Below are 17,950 nucleotides of genomic sequence, written 5' to 3'. Positions count from 1 at the left end.
TGGCGAGAAGCAGCATCCAAATCCCTGTTGGTGTTCAGATGAAAGCCTGGCTCATTTCAAACAAACGGGGAAATTGCACTGCACCAGGTTTTCAAATGTGCACCAAAACATGTTTACAACCTCCTGTTTTCAACAGATGCATACTCCAAGGATATTATTGACAGTGTGTGCTACAGTGTAGTGGTCTTCAGAGCTTCATAACAATCCATCCGTTTGAATCAGGTGTGTGGAGCAGGGAAGCTTCTAGAACATACAGGACAATGGGCCCTGAGGACCAGGGTTGAAGACCACTGCTCTAGTCTATTCCTCTCTGCTCGGTGTAATAATTGCCAGGGGTATAACAGCTTAGCCCAATCAGGGGCTCATTGAACATGGCTCATGAGTGAGATTGATCGTCACAGCGTTGACTCAGGTTCACACACACACGCACACACACACACACACACCTCTGGGAAATCACCACCATAATCCATTTCCATAGGCAGGGGAGACAATGAAAGCACTACTAATGAAGGCATGCTCAATTAGTACAATCATTATCTATAATACCAGGATCCTGTCCTCCCTCTGTTCAATCCTCCCTCTCTTCTTTACTATTCCCTGTCCTCGCCCCACCCCCTCTCTAATCCTCCTCTTCTCCTTCACTATTCCCTCTCCCCACCTCCTCCCACAACTCTATGTAGCCTAAAGCCACTTTGCGAAAGCTATGACGTCATCCATATGTGAACCCTCAGTGTCTTTAGAGTCCACTAGAGTCATCGTCGGACATCTTGTCAGAACAGATCCTATAGGGAGTCAGGTGGCTGAGCGGTTAGGGAATCGGGCTAGTAATCTGAAGGTTGCCAGTTTGATTCCCGGCAGTGAAAAATGACGTTGTGTCCTTGGGCAAGGCACTTCACCCTACTTGCCTCGGGGGGAATGTCCCTGTACTTACTGTAAGTCGCTCTGGATAAGAGCGTTTGCTAAATGACTAAATGTAAATGTCACCGGGCTCTTACCAGATAGTCGTCAGGTTTGATCCCAAACAGCTCCCTGAAGTAGCGGAACGCCAGCGGGGCATACGTCTTGAAGCGGAAGTCCGGGTAGTGGTGCGCCGGCGTCAGATTGCTCCCCTCGCTGCCGTGTGCAACCATGAAACCATCCCCACCGGAAACAGAGACACAGGACGGTACGTTAGGGGAAAAGGCTCTCCTCACAGGGTGATCCAGCAAGCAAATGAGGGTCGGTTTTCCGTACGTCGAATATCATTTGGACTGATATAGTTTGACATGATGATCGCATACTCTCAGAAATAGGAGAATGACTAACTGGACCAGACAAGTGTGTGTGTGTAGACTTAAGTGCAGCCTTCTACAGGAACCATAAAGAGCAGTATTGTGGTGAAACACCCTATGCACAGAACCCCTTGGACAGAGATGAGAGACTATTCTAAACAATAGGAGAGAGGAGAGAGAGGAGAGAGTAAAAGCAAAAGTAAAAAACACACAATAACAGGTTTCAGTGTTCACCCCCTGAAGACTAGTCTTGCCAGTATGAGATCATCACAGCTTACATGAACCTTAAACCTGGGCCGAGCACACATACCAGGGAGTAATTACTTTCACTCTTTCAGACTGCAATCTTTTGGGCACTGCTCCTTCCCCCAACCTTTTTACTGTAAGACTGTAAGAATAAAAGGGCTGGTTTTCCGGGGAGCTTCTTATGCAGTCTGCTGCTGAAGCTGTGATTCTGGGCCCACGTTCTGTAAGGACCGATGTAACAATGTTGTTCCTGGGCCCTGCTGTTCTATTCAGCAACAGGATACAACCCTGGGTAATACAACACCTGTGATTACTCCTGAATGAGGGCTGACTGTTTACTGTGCGGGTACAGTCTGTTACCTGCAGTCATCCACGCAGTGGAGAGAAGGAGAGAGAGAGAGAGAGAGACAGAGAGCGAGAGAGAGCAAGCCCTTGAGTAAAAGACACTCAGAGGCACAGCCACACTCCTGGAAGATTACAGCGCCTTGAGTGTCTCCTCCTCCTCTGCCCAGACGTGTGTGTGTTTGTATGTGTGTGTGTGTGTGTGTGTGTACGTGTGTGTGTTGTCAGAGTCACAACAGACGTGCAGCACTCCTGGGCGATTTGAGAGTTGCCCTCTCTCTCTCTCTCTCTCTCTCTCTCTCTCTCTCTCTCTCTGTCTCTGTCTCTCTCTCTGTGTCTCTCTCTCTCTCTCTCTCTCTCTCTCTCTCTCTCTCTCTCTCTCTCTCTCTGTCTCTGTCTCTCTCTCTGTGTCTCTCTCTCTCTCTCTCTCTCTCTCTCTCTCTCTCTCTCTCTCTCTGTCTTTATCTGAGAGCTGCTGGAGGAAGAGGAAGAGAAGGAGGAAAATAAGAGACTGAGATCTCGGTCACCCTCACTAATCTACCATGTCAAGATCCATAAAGATGATGGACAGAAAGAGGCGTGAACAAAAGAGAGAGAGAGAGAGAGACAGAGAGAGATACAGAGAGAGATCTAGATCATTCCGAGCCGGTCAACAGAGGGCTGGCGCCACGTCACAGCATCACCTTCCTCCTCCGCTTCTTGCTGTTTGTTTTTCCTCCACAGAGCGTTCCTTTGTCCCGTGCCCAACAGAGGCCGCGGCCTCGCGGCCTACTTACATTGTGGTCTTCCTGTCACCTGACGCGTCTCAGTGAAAAGGTGACCGTGAAGGGACAAAGACGCGGTCTCAGTCGAGCGGAGCCGGTGGGAAGCACAGGGGAAAGCTGTCAGGTAAGCAATCGAATCCGAGGGAAGTAGCTACATGATCTGGCTTCTGATGTGCTAGAAGCTGGGAGAGACTGGTTGCTTCTGCACACATCTGACCCTCCATTGAGTCTGGGTTGGTGGTGAACAGTGGAGCACAGTCATCCATGTGTCCAGGCACTCTGTAGTTAACTGATTTCCATCAAGTTTCGATACTAAAGAACAGATTTGCATGTTGTGGGGAACCACGGAAAGCAATTTCCTGGTTTGGCAGACACCCTATGAAACATGACAACTTGTCAAAGGGTATTTGAAGCTATGTGACTATGGCATATAGCAGTTAAATGAAAGAGTAAAATGTCTATAAATACTGGATGATGTGGTGTGTAAGAGGTAATAAAAGTGTGTCTGAGAGTGTGTGAGAAGGGGCAGGCATGTCTCTGTACACGCACACCCTTACAAACACACACATCTGTAGGTGTGTGTCGAGTTATGTAAGAACTTTCCAGGAGCCGATGATGTCATGAAGAAACATTACTGGCTCGTCACGGAAAAAACGGCATGTTTCCCTCTCAGGAGTTTGTGGTAATCTGATTTCCTGGAGAACAAACCCAAAGGAATGGCTTCAAGCCATGAACCACACACCAAGGCCTTTAATCCACACCGACACAGCCACACACGTCACACCACGGTTGTTTTGGACAGGCGTCAGAACCTTCCGGTGAATCAAGTCTCTGTGTGAAGACGACCTAGTTTGACTCTGAACTCCTGCTGAAGTCTCATGGGAATATGCGGCGATATTGTTCAGTCATGTTGAGAGCTGGCAGGCAGACCAAGTTGAGAAGCCGCTTTTATATTCGAGTAGGCTGTATTAGAATCTCAGCCTACAAATAATCTGTGTTTATGAGGAAGCTCCCTGATTCACAGTCCCCCTTGACGAACAGAGCAGTGAGTCTTGTGCAGATCCTACAGTCCTCCAATTAGCATGGTACGATCACGGTACCAGATCCTCACAACGTCCTCACTAAAGCTACCCTCTCCCGGTGTCCTTTAGCGCCGGTCGCGCCCGTTACTGTGGTAACGGCGGCGGTCGTCAGCTCACCTGGGGAGGAAGACGCTCTCCACCACGTAGAAGTCCTGCATGAGGACGTCTCTGTCGGGCTTGGAGGTCAGGTTGCCCACCGTGTAGCCGATGCCCAGCTGGATGGCTCCCTTCAGAGCCGAGGAGGTGGTCTGGAGGGGGGGGGGGAACACTACGTCAGCCACTTCACCACTCTTATTCTGCGTACCAATTGGGGCTCTGTTTACAAACTGGATTTCTACAAATCTATCATTGGAGAGAGAATTTGAGATAATTAGAGTAACAAACAACAGAAATCTGGGCCCGAACTAGATTTCAATAGATTTATTGGATAGAAAGAAGGTCAAATCAACATAACATGTCGTACAACAGTAAATTAATCCCTGTGCTTGGCGCTCAAATAAACACATTTTTTATCATTGGGAAAACAATAGCATACATACTTCCTTTGAGGGGCTGCCATGTTTGAAAAATATAGCCGATAATTGAATGTGAAAGGGCTCTCTGGCAGGGAGAACTGTGAAAGGTCAGGGGATAAAGCTCTTTAGACAGACGTTTGAGCCAAATCAAAACTAAGGGGCTCTAGGACCGCACGGTAATAAACAGGACGGGTTCCAACAGCGACGCCATGAAACCAGCCTCTCAGGCTGCCATGAGAGGCCAGTAAACCCTCCAGAACAGTGAGGCCCTGTTGAGCTGAGGCACTTCAACTCTTTTACCTTTTTATACGTTTTCTCTCCGCCCGTGTTCCGAGACCCACCCACTCCATTTTCCATAGCCGTCGACATCTGAGGAGAGACAGAACAGTAGGGTCGAGGCTGGTCTTCGCATCACTGACGACCACAGTCTCATGCAGTCTCAATACGTAACGTAGGTTTACATTTACATGTATTCATTTAGCAGACGCTTTCATCCAAAGCGACTTCCAAGAGAGAGCTTCACAAAAAGTGCATAGGTCAATGGTCATAAACAACGAGATTTGCGGCTAGCCAAAACATGAGCATAAATTGTGAAAAGCAAATAAGTGCCAATGGGAAGAAACACGAGAGGTTTAGACGACGAGGGGGAACGGCGTGAGGATTGGCTGATCTACCTTGCTTAGGGACAAGCTGCGTGGGACTTGCGGAATTCACGGCTGCATTGCTGGGGCATCAGGCCTGGCTGGAGACATGGAGAGAGGGCTGAACTAGCCTGCAGACCCTGCGGAGGAACAGAGGACACAGACTCATTACAGTATCATTATAGAACACACACACACACGGAGACAAAGGCCTGAGCTGCTACATTATCAGCCTGTTCAGCTCCAACATTTTGAGCTGAAACTTGGAGAAAATGTCCGTCAGCAGACACTTTTTAATCAACTGTGAAATTTCAGTCGACAATCCTTTTGTGATCTCATTAAAGCAGCCATTTCAGTGGCGGAGCCCTCCAGACATTCAATTTTAATCTTATTTCCAATTAATTCCTACCAGTTAAGAGAGGCCTTTAAGTCTATTTCCAAACACTCGCTGCAGAATAGTCCTGGCAGTCAAGGATCCCAGATGTAAAACAGTGTTTGTGTAGCTGCGCCTGCACGTGTGTGTGTGTGTGTGTGTGCACTCCAACCCCCCTAGCCTCCTCATTAGAGGTGAGGAGCTAGCTGCTGCCTCACCACTGTCACCCCACACATCACCCTCCACCGCCATAACAAGCAGCTTCCATCATAACATCACTCACAACCCCGCTCCAGTAGCCCCCCCCCCTCCACACACACACACACACACGCACACACACACACCTTCCACTAGACTGAGGATCTGTGCAGCGGGGGGGAAGGGAGAATGTGTGTGTGCGTGCGTGCAGCCATCCGTGCTGCAGTAACTATGCTGGATAAATGACAGTAAAGCACACAGACAGAGCCCAGGCCCCTGGGTGAGGAGGTGAGCAGTAAGAGTGGGCGAGCAGCGCTAAGCTGCTACCGTCGCCCCCCCCCCCCGGGGCTGAAACTGACCTGCAGTACCGCCAAGCCCTTATCAGCCGAAGCAACAGCAACCTATCCACCTCCTACCCCCACCCCTCTGTCTCTGTCTCTCACTCTCTCTTAATGACACTCTACCTTGGGGTGAGGTGAGTCATTGCGTTGCATTGTTTAATATGACAGTGTGTGTATGTGTTTTGATGAAAAGAAAGAGAGAGAGACAGAGAGGAATTTGACCGGAAGGAATTACTCTCTGCGATTACCTCCAAGACTGCAGTAGCCTCATCACCAGCATATAAATGCACCTGCTCCTTCCAGCTGCACCATATTACATATATCCCCCTCGCCCCTCCCCCCCCATCAACACCCCTTCACATGCCTGCATTCAATCAGGCCTCAATCTGCTACGCACGCCTCCAATCACAGATTATTCTGATTGGTTGCGTCCAATCAATATTTGATGTGTGCCAGTCTTGTGAGTACATGCGAGCATCTTGAACAAATATGCCAGATTTTGAGTGTTGTCACCAACCTGTTGCCTGCAGTGTGTATCTGTGAGAAAGGCAATGTGGGAATTGTAGTTTAAAGAGGCATTACTGAGAGGGGAGTTATGTTAAAGTCACATTATGTAGATACTTACACCAAAGACCCCTTTAGGGAGCCATGGAATACGTAAATACAAACATAGACACGCATACACACAAGCACACACACGCACACACACACAAAGCCTGACATCAAGAGGGGTGTTCATCAGACACTCAGCAGTTATCTCCAGACTCAAGTCAGCTCTCCGTGCCAGCTCAGCGGTTGCTATAAACACAAGAGCAACACTCTTATGTGATTTGTCTGTTATATCTAGAAGACGCTACAGCTGCTGGTGTGGTATTCTCTTCACAGGCAGACACGGAGAGCTAATGTTGGGTGCTAGCCTCCAGCCTAGCCAAGCAAGTAGTGATAATAGTTTACATAATACATGTTGACTCTTTTCAAATGCTAATATTATGCGAAGCGTATCTCGCAAAACGCTCATGCCTGACACGAATCACGCTCGAGACTGAAATGACACGTGAAGCGGAGGAGAGAGCGCTCTGACGACCAGCGCAGTCCTTGTCGGTCTGCTCATAGCTGGTCCACTATGCTGCATGAACCCGTGACATGCTCACGTCTGTCTGTCTACTCCCACCAAACCGCCCCCTGCTTGCCTATGCTGTTATGAATGTCATTGTGAAGTGGCCTGTTCTCTCCCTGCCCCCTTTCTCTCTCTCCCTCCCTCTCTCCCTCTCTATCTCTATCCCTCTCCCTCTCTCCCTCTCTCTATCCCTCTCCCTCTCTGTCTCTCTCTCACTCACTCCTCTCTCTCTCTCTCTCTCTCTCTCTCTCTCTCTCTCTCTCTCCTTTCCTCCCTCTCTTTCCAGACCACCTGACCCCTGATCCAGCCGGCTGGTGCACAGACAGCAGACCTTTTCCAGAACAATCCGTGAGAGGCCCCACAGCTGCTGCGCTGTTGTTCCCTGCGAAACAAAAGCGCTCGGATTGGTCCTCTCTCCCGTGCAGTGCCGCAGCCATACCTGGAGTCAGCACACACGCTCACTGTCACAGCCGCGAGGACAGGTTTTTGCACAACCGTGTGTTTGGCATGGCCAATCAGCAAGCCCTCAGTAGCTCCTTGTGGGGGGTGCAGTGGTTCGGACCCAAGTCAGACGAGTAATTGATATGGATCAATAATGAAGTCGGAGCCCAGAGCTTTACTGTAAAAAGCCTCTGGTGGAGTATAGGACCCAGGGGACAACTAACAGGATCAGTTACATTACACCCGACCACGCTACTGCCTAAATGATGTCTAATCAATGAAGTGTGTGTGTGTGTTTGGTTGTTTGTGTTTCTGTGTGTTTATGAGTGGGATAAAGAGAGAGGACGCTTGTGTGTGGAAAAGAGAGAGAGAGAGCGAGGGAGCGAGCGAGCGAGAGAGAAGAGAGAGAGAGAGAGAGAGAGAGAGAGAGAGAGAGAGAGAGAGAGAGAGGAGATCAGAGCTCAGGAGAGCAAGATCATCAGAGCAATCTAAATTGGTAATAACCTGGAAGTGCTTTTGGATGTGACTTAAACTGAAGCACTCCGATAGCGCAGCAGGGGACATCCTCCATGTAATAAGGCATGAAGCATCGCACACACTCACACAAACACCTCTCCACTTCACACCGTCTGACTGGGAATTCACATTCTGACTCGCAATCACTCGCACACACACACACACAGCCCTGCTGAGAGACAACGGACAGAGAGTGTGACGGCGGCAAAGTGAACAAGCACGTGAGACACCCCCCCCCCCCCCCCCTCCCCGCTCAGTAAAGACAGGCCTCGACAGTCACGTGCAGAGCTAGGCCAGGGATGTGCGCGGGAAGTGTGTGTTGTATATGTTACCACGGCACCGGTAGTTTGTCTTCCTATCCCTCTCTCATCTACGCCGCCCAGTAGATGAGACAGGCACCCGAGCACTCAAAACAAACACACCGCACGACCCGTACGTCAAACACACACCCGCCGCACACCCTCCTCACTGGATGCCAGTCTGACTCCATGACAACCAGCTACAACACCTCCCCCTGCAGACACACACACGCACAGACCACACACACCATACATTTGGAATCCTCAGCAGATATCCTGGGCTGCCGTATCTACGGCGCGCCCCGACGCTGTCGGCCGCGCTCGGCCACGCCCGGCCGCCGTCCCACCTGGGGGGCGCTGCTGCAGCTGCTTTTGGGTCCGACGCCACGGCCTCTCTGTGCCGACGCAACGCGCTGTGACTCATCCTCTCGGCTCGTCTCGGCTTTTACACATCTCAGTTCACAGATGCTTGTGAGAAGGTTGACAAAGCCTCGAGGCTGTGTGTGTTTGTGTGTGTCTGTGTGTGTGTGTGTGAGAGAGTGTGTGCGTGTTCCCTAGACAGTATTGGATTACTGCACCAGATAGAAGTTATAATGGTAAATCAATAATGAGCCTAGCTGGTGGGCCTGGGAGGGTGAGGGGGGCCACAGATCACCAGGCCTCCGTGGCCCCTCACAACCTCAACACTGAGATGTTCAATAAGCACCACGTCTATCATCTGGCGCAGGAGAGAGGAGAGAGAGAGGAGGAGAGAGAGAGGTAGAGAGAGAGAGAGAGATAGAGAGAGAGAAAAAGGGAAAAAAAGTAAGTGAGAAAGAGGTATTGTCTACTCAAGGAGAAGTCCAGTCAGTCTGTCATAGCAGGCAATCAAGCAAGGGCTGGAAGTGCCAGACAACGGTCTCAGGACCTGCCAAGTCCTGGCTCCCCCCCGGTTCACCAGACACAGACAGACAGAGGACAAGACAGAGGAACACCATTGTAACACAATGTCTCAAGCTGCTCCTGTGTAGTAGACAGAGAGAGGGGGGGGGGACTTAGGCTGAGTGAGATAGAGGACGAGAACTTCGGGCTGCATCAAACAGCATATTCCATTGTATGGATATTCATCGATGCACCCAACTGAACTGTGTGTTTACTGTGTATTATGTGTTGTCGTGGGATCTATGTGTGGATAAAAAACAGGGCTCAATTATTGGTTTATAGGCCTTCCTTCTGCAATTCTTCTTAAGTGAAGCCTGCCAGTGACCTTTCACTGACGGAAAACAGACAGAAGAAGAGGGGAGAGAATGGAGAGAGGGAGGGGACGAGCGAGCACACCAACAGCTCAGTTCAGTAACTACACATACAACCTTTCAGAAGGAGGAGAGGAGAGAGAATGAGCGAAAGCCTTGAAGCGGGGAGGACGAAGAAAGCACGGGTAAGGTTCGGAAGTGAGGGGCGAAGGGGACGACGGGGATCGGGGGGTGGGGGGGGGGGGTGGGGGGGGCGGAGAGATAGCGAGGGAAAGACCGAGTATTTGTTATTCAGGGAGTGCCTCGCCCCAGTCCCACTCAGCATGCAGAGCAGTGAGAGGCCTGCTTGTCCATGCCTACAGAGTCACATGGCCACAGCCAGGAGGGAGAGGGGGGAGAAACAGAGAGAGGCACTGACAGAGAGAGAGAGCTATCTGGGGTACGGATAAAAACGAGCGAGGGGTAGGAGGAGGGACAGGGAGACCAGTGTCTCCTTTCAGCCAAGCTCCAAGACTAGCGAGCCGAAGGCAAGCCGGGGTAGCCTCGTGCTCCCCAAACCTTGTCCACAAACTAGCCGCCATTCCAGACAACAACGTCCCACTGTAAACAGAGTCACATGGTGACAAGAGGGAAACACAGCCCTTTCCCTTTCCTGTCGACGGGGGTAGCTCGTAACAAGTCCAGTCCTGCTTTGCCCATCTCCTCAAGCCAAGCCTGGCCTAGCCTGGCTGAACTGAGCCTGGCTGAACTGAGCCTGGCTGAACTGAGCCTGGCTAAACTGAGCCTGGCTGAACTGAGCCTGGCTGAACTGAGCCTAGCTGAGCCGAGACTCCGGAGTCCCAAGGTCTTTTCTCCAGATGTCAGCGTGAGGCGACAGGGGTGTTGAATATGCATGGCGCTCTGGACAGGGGCAGCTTGTTTGTTATTGTGAGAGGCGGTCAGGCATGGCAGAGAAGGGGACAGGGTCACCCTCCATCATTGATATGGGGCCAGCTGAGAAAGGCAGAGAGAGAGGGAGAGGGAGAGAGAGAGAGAGAGAGAGAGAGAGAGAGAGAGAGAGAGAGAGAGAGAGAGAGAGAGAGAGAGAGAGAGAGAGAGAGAGAGAGGGAGAGAGAGAGAGAGAGAGAGAGAGAGAGAGAGAGAGAGAGAGAGAGAGAGAGAGAGAGAGAGAGAAGGAAAAGAGTAGAACAGAACAAACTTTCCTCATCACAACACCAGCAGCAGCCAGTCCTCCACCTCTACCCACCCTCTGTCCTCCTACTCCAAAAGTCTCTTTCTTTCAGCTTCTCATTACATTCCCATTAGCACTCTCTTCCACATATTCTCAGGGTCCCTCGCCCTCCCTCCATTCCACAGTCACTCTTTTTATGTCTGCCCCATCTTGGGCCTCCCAGCCCTGGCCTTGGCAGGACAGCGAGGGAACTCAGCAGGACCAAAACAACAACAACCACCACAACAACAAAGTTAAATACCCACTGACCAATCACCATACAAAAACAACCCTCCACTCACCAATCCATATCTGGCTGATTACGCTCCAGCCAATCCCAGCCAGTGAGGCGGCCGGCCTCCTTGAATGCCCACTGTGTTCCAGCCAATCCCAGCCAGTTGTGGGGCCGGGGGGCTGGGGGGTGGAGGGCACCAGCCTCCAGAGGTCATTGAGATCAAACTGATGAAGAGGACATTTTCTATTTTACACCCAGTTACAGTTATGCAACACTGACAAGATATTTTTCAAGAGTCCTTGACATTAGTCTGAGTCTGTGATAAACCTGTTCCCTTGGAACGAGTGGCCCTGGCCAGTGAAGGAGAAGGACAGCGTTGGCAAGCACTCAATCAGTGCTGCAGGTGAGAGGAGCAGCATTGGGAACCGCAAACAGGGAAAGTTCGCTGAGTGACCTAGATCAGCCGTGAGCCAAATCACATAAGAAGGCCATTAAGCCGTCACTTCACCAGGAGAACTCCGTGTTTAGCTGTTGCTGCAGGCGTCCACGTGCTCTTCTGAGAAACAAGCTCCAGAGGTGGAGCATGAAGAGGGCTTCAGAGGATCTTAACAACGGTACAAGATCCGCCTATCTGCTCAAGATCGAGCTCAGCAGACCACATCAAATCTAATGAGATCGCTTTCTTCATTGGGGCTTAACACTTATCTGTGTTTTCCTAGAGGAAATACTAAATATGTGTACTTCAGGCTACTTTAGTTATTACACGCACCACTGATTCTCTTTAATGGATTATATTGGATTAGGACTGTGATCCCTTCGAAACTGCTCTCAACAGAGTTTGAGATAACTGCCAGCAATGCACAAGCATCATATTTCTTTTAGCCTACTACCGCATGATTGTATGGCAAAGGTTGCTTTAATGAGCAGTCCGGTAGAATATTTTCACATTTTATGGCTGGCTACGTGAACACAGATAGTAACAGACTGGCCAAATAATAATTACGAAGTCCTGCGTGTCGTCGTTTTCACTCTATGAAAAAACTGCTGATGCATGTCTAGCCTGCATTGTGAATGAACTGAATGTAACACAATAGGCCACCTTGCTATACTGTAAATAGACAACTCAAATGTTATTGGCTATTTAACAGCTCTAACCTGACCTTGTCTGTGGAATCTAAGCTATGTAGGCTATAAGGACCAAGCCCTGGATTAAGACATCCTAAACATTACAAACCCTCAGGCTTCACAGCAGCCTTCAGTCTCTCCCTCTGCCTGTTGGTATTTGCTCAAGCAGAAAGGTAAACTGATAAAACTCCAAACTTTTCCATCAAAGGAAGTCCTGGTTGCCATGGGAGCAGGAGCCCCTCCCCCCTCGCCTGGCAGGAGTCCCAAGCTGAAACGTTTATACGCTCGTCGCAACACAACACACTCCCTCGCCGTCCAAGGTCAGGGACGATCCTTCGCTTTTCTACCACTGAGAGAACAAGGCGTGTCGCGGTGAGTGTCAGAAAGAACGGCAGGATAAATCTGCACAGGAACGTCAATGTCGTTTTTCACAGACCGTGACACAGTTACAAGCTCACCTGTGAATTACGAGCCGATTGACATGTGCGCCTGCAGCAAAAAATTTAGTGTGCCTTAGATAACGGTCATCACAGTGTTAAACCACAAATGAGGGAGCGAGAAATAGACAGAGAAAGAGACAGAGAGAGAGAGACAGAGACAGACAGAGACCGAGAGAGACAGAGAGAGACTCAGTCCAGCCAGTAGTGGTATGAGGAAAGATCAAGCTGAACACAAACAACAGCAAGAAGCACCTGATGTTGTTAAGGAAACAAAGCTTGGCCCTATTGCGGAATATTTGGTTTGGCTTTCAGATATTTTTAAGGGCATTACAGCTTCAATGGGATAGATATTGATGAATGACAGGATATGTAGGAAAGAGAGAGGAGGACATGCACAAAATGGTCTGAGCCAGATTCAAACCAATGTGGTAAAGGCCTAAGCCTGTGGTAAAGGCCTATGTCTATGTGGTAAGTCATTTGACCTGTAAACCACCACATTTGTGGTAGATCTTAAACCACTGATCCACCTTGTCGCCCCCACATAAGGACAAAGCATGCCAGTCAGCTATTTTGTCCAGTAAAACTCCTACTGTGGACTTTATCTACACAAAGTGCTGGGATCTGCCAAGGACTGGCTTATGTAACTTCATCTCAAATGAGCCTCACATGTCTGTTATTGTGGCTGTATAGTGACAGTCAAGGTTCTGGGTACTGGAGCAGTAATGAAGAATGCCTTTCGCTGGCTAATCTTTCAGCTGACATCCTGCCACTCTCAAGACTGCAGCTTCTAGAACATTCCTTCTGATTGAAGCGAGCCATCATTGGCCCACTGCGCAACGGATAAAGAAAGTGACACTAAGGGGTTAGGGATCACTAGCTTTCATGTGGAGGATTTCTGACTATGTAGCCTCAATGTCTACAAAACAGAATGACAATATACTGTAGTGAAAACGCTGAATTCCTCAGCAGAACATGAGGTATATATTGCGTATGGAGTAGACTACATCAGCACGCGGCAGAGCACTTCGAGAAGAACAAGCAGAATAAAATCAGGCTGATAACTGCCTTTTGGAAAACTTCAAGACGCGCCTGTTCAGTTGCTCCCCTGTTGAAAGCGATGACATGGCGCAGGAGAGGCAGACGGGACAGCGTGATGGCGTGTGCCGGAGCTTGACGTCAGGGGAAAGAGAACCAGACAGGACGCTTCTGTAGCTGAGGTGGAGGTTGGGAACGAGGACAGTATTTGCATGGGCTACTTTCCCATTCAAACACACTTTTTCCCTGACCAACCACACCCCAGCTGGACTCGCCACCTTCCAGTCAAATCAGAGGGGGGAAACAGGAAGTTCACCAGAAAGCTAATCTCCGGTTTTACACTCGCTTAAGGAGTCACCGTCCATCAATATCTGGAGCAAGGGTGACAAAATGTTTTTACTGGATGCTACCAATGCAAAACAACTATCTTATTGAGAGTGTGTCTGTGTAAACCCACCTGTCAACCACAGCCATGTCAGTCTGTGTTGTTTTGAGACTGGTGGTTCAGTCTCTGAGGCGCACAGCAAATTCACTGAAGCCGAGTAAATCGAGGAAACCCCCACTGAAGAAACACAAGGCTCTCTAAGAAGAATATTGGTCTGCGATCTGTCACATGGCCCCCACACTGTACCCACATCACATAGCAACCACTCTTCCAATGGGTTGTTCCGTTTCCTTATTGCCACGCGGTTGCAGGACTGACATGTGAAACACACACACACTTTCCTGTTGCATAAAGACATCCTGTTGTATTCTAGAGGCCTACACAGAGATAGAAAAAGCCCTTGTATTGGAGACATGAGACGTGTACAGAAACTACTACATGTAATAGAGGTCAGTAAACAGTTTAGTTTACAGGATGTCATTTGGAAGTCCCCAGTCCCTTCCCACTGTCTGGCCACCTGCGTTGTCACACCCCCCCCCCCCCCCCTCCTTCCCGCAGAACCGGACAGTACGGTATCATATCTCTCCATATCACTCCATCTCTCTCCAGCCTGCTGGAGGTATTTCACATCTCCAGTCCAGCGGCTCCTTACACGGAGGGAGGTGGATAAGGCAAGGTGAAGGGAATGTCCTTCTACAAGCTGCCCTCAGCCCAGAGAAGGAATGTGGCACACTACTGCTAAGAGCAGTGATAATGTGAAGGGCAGCAAAGCGCAAGCTACATGCTAACATGCTGCAGAATCTTAGGGTTTAGTTAGGCTAACCTCAAATTACTACACTGTAGGCTACCAACACTTGGAATACCACAAAGCTGTCTTATGCAAGTATTCTACTGTGAGAACATTAGACTATGTGCTCAATCTACAGGGCCATGAGCACACACTCTTCCTCAGTTTACAGCTTGAGGCGGGAAACCAACATGAGCAAACACTGAGGCAATCTTATTGGAGCCAAAGGCAGCAATGAACATCCCTGTTCAGCAAACACACTCCAACACAGCACACACACTGGCTTTCACAGGCAGGCTCAGCGGGTATACAGGGCAGAGTAAACTAATAGACAGAGAAAAGAAATTGTGAGTTGTTAATATGCAAGCCTTATATGACTTATGAAAATACTGTATATTTGAACAATTTGACCATGCTTCAGTTTTTTGGGCAGACATTTTTTGAGGTACACAAATGTGCAACATTAACCATTGAGGAATGTTCTGTGGTTCTCTTTGAACTATGGGACAGTATTGGATACTAAAAACATAAATCCAACACATTCAGCAACTCTAAATATTAGGAGTACTATTGTTCTAGAATGCAAACAAAGTGGTTGGAGATGTGGACTCTGTCCTTTGTTGATGATCAAAATAAATGTAGACTGCTATCACTCACCACTGTTACAGTACACATGTAGAGCATCCTGCAATCGCCTATAGTATGGTTGGTTCCTATGTAAACTGGTAAACAATTTCTAGAATTTCAGGACCAGTGACTTGAAATTGATGAGAACTGCCTAAGATACCAGTTTCAAAACGTTTTCAATGCTTTCTGTGAGATCGAGAGCGTGAGAACTTATTTCAGTACAGGATCACATCATCTCAACCACAACTGTAGAGGAACATATCTCGCGTGTCAACATCAAATTGGGGAAAGTGTAGAATTGTTCAACCGTTTTCATTACGGCGATTAAAACAGTCTATAATATATATATTTTTAAACATTACCTAATGTAAAAAAAAAAAAAAAAAATGTGTTACGTAGTTTTGAGGCTCTGCAAGTGACAATACTGTAGCATAGTCAAGCTGATGTCGGTTTAATGACCATGCCAGAAAAAGATATGATGAATCATGTCAGTATTAACAGTCTCATTGTAGTTTACTTGCGGCTTTTGGTTGGTCGTCTTCTAAGAAATATGGTAAAATCAAGACAATCACTCTCCCTATAACACCACTGCGCTTGAGGGCTCGCAAACACCTTCGCCACGCACATAACGCGTAACATTCAGCAGTTACCGGAGAAACGTAAAAATGTATAAAGTGGTTATAGCTTCAGACAGTGGTGCTCGTCCAAACCGCGGTATATATGGACCTCCGTCACCAGAAACTTGATAGCCATCGATGGCACTTCAAGCTTGTGCAGGTCAAATCACATTATTGCCTATCCAGATGTAGATGCAGTCACTGGTATTCTTATTTGGAGATCATCCATTAAAAAATAGTTCAGGTGTTCAAAGACAATAATGCAGTTATAAACACACACACACAGCACAACCCGTTGTCTATACACACTCCACAACAAAACAGACTAAAATGCCCTGTAAAGGTGCTGCCTAAAGATTAAAAAAATTCTTACCCAATGTTCTGAGGAGATGCTGCTTAGCCTACTCTGTAAATAAAATGCTGTCAGTGCGCGGTTTTAGTCCAGTTATGATGTTATGTATGTAAGAGGGTGTGCGGGTATCTTCACCTCCGTCCGAAGCCCTGGTTGATCTGACTCTGCGGCGCAGCTGTACAGCGATACATGCAGTCCTCTCTCAAGAGCCCTCTTTCCCCACCTCTCAATAACGCGTTTGAGAGTGTGCGCGCATATTGAGCGAACACAGCCATCTACTGGGCTTATAGATAAATTGTTCACACAGTGATAGTGCAGATATGGCTGAATACGGAAGAGTAGAATGCAAAAAAAAAAAAAATGTGCACTCTCATTTGCAACAAAGAATACCATGGTGCTCAAGAATACAGTATTTTATTACCAGAACACAAAAGACAAAACAGGACCCTAAATACACAGAACCAAACACGATTTGTATTTATCGATTTTACATGATGTCGTGCTACATCATGTAAAATCTAAATGATTGTCTTAAGCACGAAAATAGACGTAATGTAATGTTGAGCTGCACTTAAGAAACGATGTTGATGTTGTGCTACACTGTCCTATTATCTACAGTTAGGTCCATAAGTATTTGGACATTGACACAATTTTCATCATTTTGGCTCTGTATACCACCACAATGGATTTGAAATGAAACAATCAAGATGTGCTTTAAGTGCAGACTTTCAGCTTTAATTTCAGGGTATTTACATCCAAATCAGGTGAACGGTGTAGGAATTACAATACATTTTATATGTGCCCCCCCCCCTTTCTAAATTAATGCACTGACTAATAAAGTAAATTGTTAAAACTCAAACTTTAGATTTTACTGGGGCACAGCAGATTTATACTGGGGCACGTGTATTTTCTTTCCATGGATGAGTCCAAAGATGAGGTGACTTAAGACATTTACTGTCCTAGGTTGTCCTGCAGGAAAGGGTTGCTGCAGGTGTTCCCATCATCTTCATCATCATCATCATCCTTTTCATCTGTTGCACCTCTGAATGGACCACAATATTCAATAAAAAATCTGTCATTCAACATTCAATTCAACATTTGTACATATAATTTCTTAATTTGTTTGTTTTTTCACGAACTTCTCAGTTGTCCCGACGTTCAAATGTCTTCCTTTGCGCCTCAATTGTCTCTTCACAAACCAGTAAATTGCACCACAAAGGACACCAAGGACACAAAGGACACCTATAACTGTGGGGACCAAACAACACATGTTAGAAAACTGTAAATAAGAAGCTTGATAAGAAGCTAAAATAAGAAGCAAAATAACATAAGCAAGCTTGCATTATGGGAAAGAAAGCTAATAAAGACCGCTCTGTTGAACAAGAGCACAGATGCATTCAGGAACAGCCGAGATAGAGGGCACACTTCTGGGTCCTACTTACCCCAAACCACCCAAGAAATCTGAGATGGGCTGTTGGTGTTCTTGTCAGGTGGTAGAGTGGTTGTAGCATGATTGCGGAGTGAATCAGCTGTGTGGTGAGAGAAAGCAGGTCATTTCAATACAGACTGATTTCAATACATTAATATATATATTTAGGTGCGATGAAAATCGGAATCGCAATTTATAGGTATTAATGTATGATTACACAAGTACTTACGATTCTGAACTGGAACGTGTTGCGCATTCTCGAACAGTGGACACTCTAAATAAGGAAAATTCCCTCATGAACACATTATAAAGTAATACACTGCATAT

At 47.8% G+C, this 17,950-nt stretch overlaps 1 protein-coding gene across 3 annotated transcripts in view; it reads right to left on the bottom strand.

The window, feature by feature from the left end:
- The window catches only part of pip5k1bb (phosphatidylinositol-4-phosphate 5-kinase, type I, beta b), a 32,709-nt gene extending 16,356 nt beyond the window's left edge, over nucleotides 1–16,353 (bottom strand). For 2 of the 3 annotated variants that reach the window (XM_067231334.1, XM_067231338.1), the window contains exons 1-5: nucleotides 16,216–16,353; nucleotides 4,898–5,004; nucleotides 4,524–4,592; nucleotides 3,826–3,956; nucleotides 999–1,116 (exon numbers count right to left, since the gene is read on the bottom strand). In XM_067231334.1, coding sequence (XP_067087435.1) covers nucleotides 999–1,116; nucleotides 3,826–3,956; nucleotides 4,524–4,592 — 318 coding nt within the window. In that variant the 5' untranslated portion in view covers nucleotides 4,898–5,004; nucleotides 16,216–16,353. Of the gene's footprint in view, nucleotides 1–998; nucleotides 1,117–3,825; nucleotides 3,957–4,523; nucleotides 4,593–4,897; nucleotides 5,005–10,893; nucleotides 10,994–16,215 lie in introns of those variants that run through there. The other variant, XM_067231337.1, reaches the window with a different exon arrangement.
- Between the last annotated feature and the right edge of the window lie 1,597 nt (nucleotides 16,354–17,950).

Source organism: Osmerus mordax, chromosome 28 (genome assembly GCF_038355195.1).
Source record: "Osmerus mordax isolate fOsmMor3 chromosome 28, fOsmMor3.pri, whole genome shotgun sequence".
In the NCBI taxonomy this organism is placed as follows: Eukaryota; Metazoa; Chordata; class Actinopteri; order Osmeriformes; family Osmeridae; genus Osmerus; species Osmerus mordax.
Note: the sequence above shows the minus strand (reverse complement) of the source record. Positions and strands in the feature narration are given on the sequence as shown.